The sequence below is a fragment of the Amphimedon queenslandica genome, unplaced genomic scaffold (assembly GCF_000090795.2).
Source record: "Amphimedon queenslandica unplaced genomic scaffold, v1.1 AMPQUscaffold_12840, whole genome shotgun sequence".
Classification (NCBI taxonomy): domain Eukaryota; kingdom Metazoa; phylum Porifera; class Demospongiae; order Haplosclerida; family Niphatidae; genus Amphimedon; species Amphimedon queenslandica.
This window is the reverse complement of record NW_003546924.1, coordinates 43782-46166: the sequence shown is the minus strand read 5'-3', so window position 1 is coordinate 46166 and position 2385 is coordinate 43782. Positions and strand designations below refer to the sequence as shown.

The 2385-nt window shown below is 33.4% G+C and overlaps 1 protein-coding gene across 1 annotated transcript in view; it reads left to right on the top strand.

The window, feature by feature from the left end:
- Positions 1-180: 180 nt before the first annotated feature.
- LOC105314516 (RNA-binding protein NOB1-like) overlaps positions 181-2385 on the top strand; it is a 5483-nt gene continuing 3278 nt past the window's right edge. The window contains exons 1-3 of the mRNA XM_011408727.2: positions 181-430; positions 767-864; positions 1133-1274. Coding sequence (XP_011407029.2) covers positions 182-430; positions 767-864; positions 1133-1274 — 489 coding nt within the window. The 5' untranslated portion in view covers position 181. The remainder of the gene's footprint in view (positions 431-766; positions 865-1132; positions 1275-2385) is intronic.

Below are 2385 nucleotides of genomic sequence, written 5' to 3'. Positions count from 1 at the left end.
TTGAGCTGATTCCGACTTCAATTTTTCAAGTTACAGCCATTTTAAGAAATTGCCAAAATTCTGAAAGATACCCAAGGCTATATAGCCTATGGTTTTTTCCAAAAAATGGCTCTGAAATCGCCCAAAATGATGCTTAAAATGATTTGCCTTTTTCATATTCTAATCTACACACACACTCATAATGATACACGTGTACATATTTATAGATGGTGATAAAGATACAGCACTAACTAATGACATTCTTGAGGGACTAATAGAAGAAGAGGAGGAGGAGGAAAGAGGAGAGGGAGATGGAGAGGGAGAGGATGATGATGATAGTTGGATTACTCCTGATAATTATCAGTCAGTTTGTGATGGTATTGGTGGATTGATGGAGGAGACTATTGATGAGATATCTGTTGGTTGTATGACCACTGACTATGCTATGCAGGTAATATTCACTAGCAATTACTTTGGTTTATTAGAGGGGCTTACTCAATGCAGTATTATGAGCATACATGTACATGTACATTTGGTTGATGTATTCATGTATACATTTGGTGTAAAAATATTCATGTACATCACCTACGTCTGTAATGAATTTATATACTGTATAGCAGGAAATTTTGGAAAGAATTGATTTTGTGAATTTGGCATTTTGATGGTCATTTTATTATGACTACCATCTTTTTATCATTCTTCCTATGTGTACATGTACACTTGTATTTCTTTTCTCTTCCTTCCTCTATTCTTTTCCTCCTCTCTCTCTCCCCCCTCTCTCTCTCAGAATGTCCTATTACAGATTGGTCTTAATGTAGTCTCCATTGATGGAATGTTAATCAAGAGAATAAGAACCTACTCTCAACAATGCAAGGCCTGCTTCAAGTAAGCCAAGAAACGATACACAATTACACAAATAAACGTACAAGTACATGTACATATATTTATTCTATGCTTAGTGTATGTACATGTTTTTATACATGTACATGTACATATGAGACTGTATTTTAGAGTTGAATGTTTTCTTAATAGGAAAATCTCCACTTTATATATAAAGCACCCACCAACCAGTGTACTGGTATAATTAGTATTTTTGTTAAGAAGCAAACACAATTGTTATTACCGGTATTATTGTTGTTGTTATTATTGATAGGGTTTATTTTAAAAGTGGTCTGTTGTTTTGTCCTAACTGTGGCAACAAGTCAATGATTAAAGTGCTAGCTGATGTTGGTAAAGATGGCCTCACTCATTATTCATCACTCAGTGATAAACAGTTCAGCCATAAAGGACTCAGAGTAAGTCATTAATTAATATACATGTCAGGAAGCCACTGAATAATGAAACTTTAGGACAAAGTCTCTATGCTTATGCTATATAGTGTAGAGTCTTTGGCCCAATTTTTGGTCAACTTTAAAATTTCATAAAAAATTCAATTTTGATTGGAATCAGTTCAAACTTTCTACACAACATAAGATAATGTATATATATCAGTAAAAATTATAAAAAATGGAGAAACCTCTACTTTTCATTTTTGGTGAAATTTAGCCAAAGACGCTGTGCTAGAGTACAGGGACTTTGGCCCAATTTTGAAGCAAATTGAAAAATTTGTAGATAGTTCAATTTTGATCAAAATGAGTTTAAAATTTCTACGCAACATACATGTACTGTAAGTACATGTATATGCATCAGGAAAAATTACAAAGATGTGAAATTCTTTTCTTTCCATTTTTGGTGAAATTTGGCCTAAGTCTCTGTACTAAAGTCTTAAGAAAAAGTCTGTACTAAAGTCAGAAAGCTGAGCACTATAAGCCCTGGTACAGTATAGGGTCAATATTTACAGTACTATAGAATTTTTGTGTGTAGTGTAAAAATGGCATCAATAGCTAAAAGCCACCCAATTGCTACATGTACATGTACGTGTACATGTACATGTACTTGTAAATAATAATACAATAGCTACATAGAATAATATACAATATACATAATACAAGTTATAAGTATGAGTGTCTGAGTTAAAAATAGACAGATAAATAATAGAACATAATAGTATACAGTGTTTGTGTACATGTAGTTTAGTAAACCCTCCCATCTGAGAGAGCTTGCTCATGAGATCGGAAGGAGTGACAGGGATGATGGTAGGATGAGCGAGCACCTCTGAGACACATAATGGAGCTCCTTAAAAGAGAAAATGAAAGGCGGCATCGAATCCAGTTAAGAATCTTTGAATAGCTTTTGGAGTAGCGGATTGACAGCCTTGATGACAAGTATTTATAGAAAGTATTTATCGTACTTGTAAATACTGTTAAAATTATTACCATAATAGTGCCATATGTTATAGAGTATGTTGTGTTCGTGTGTTTGATTAACAAGTTCATTGATTAATGTCTACTTGATGATTGAATGATG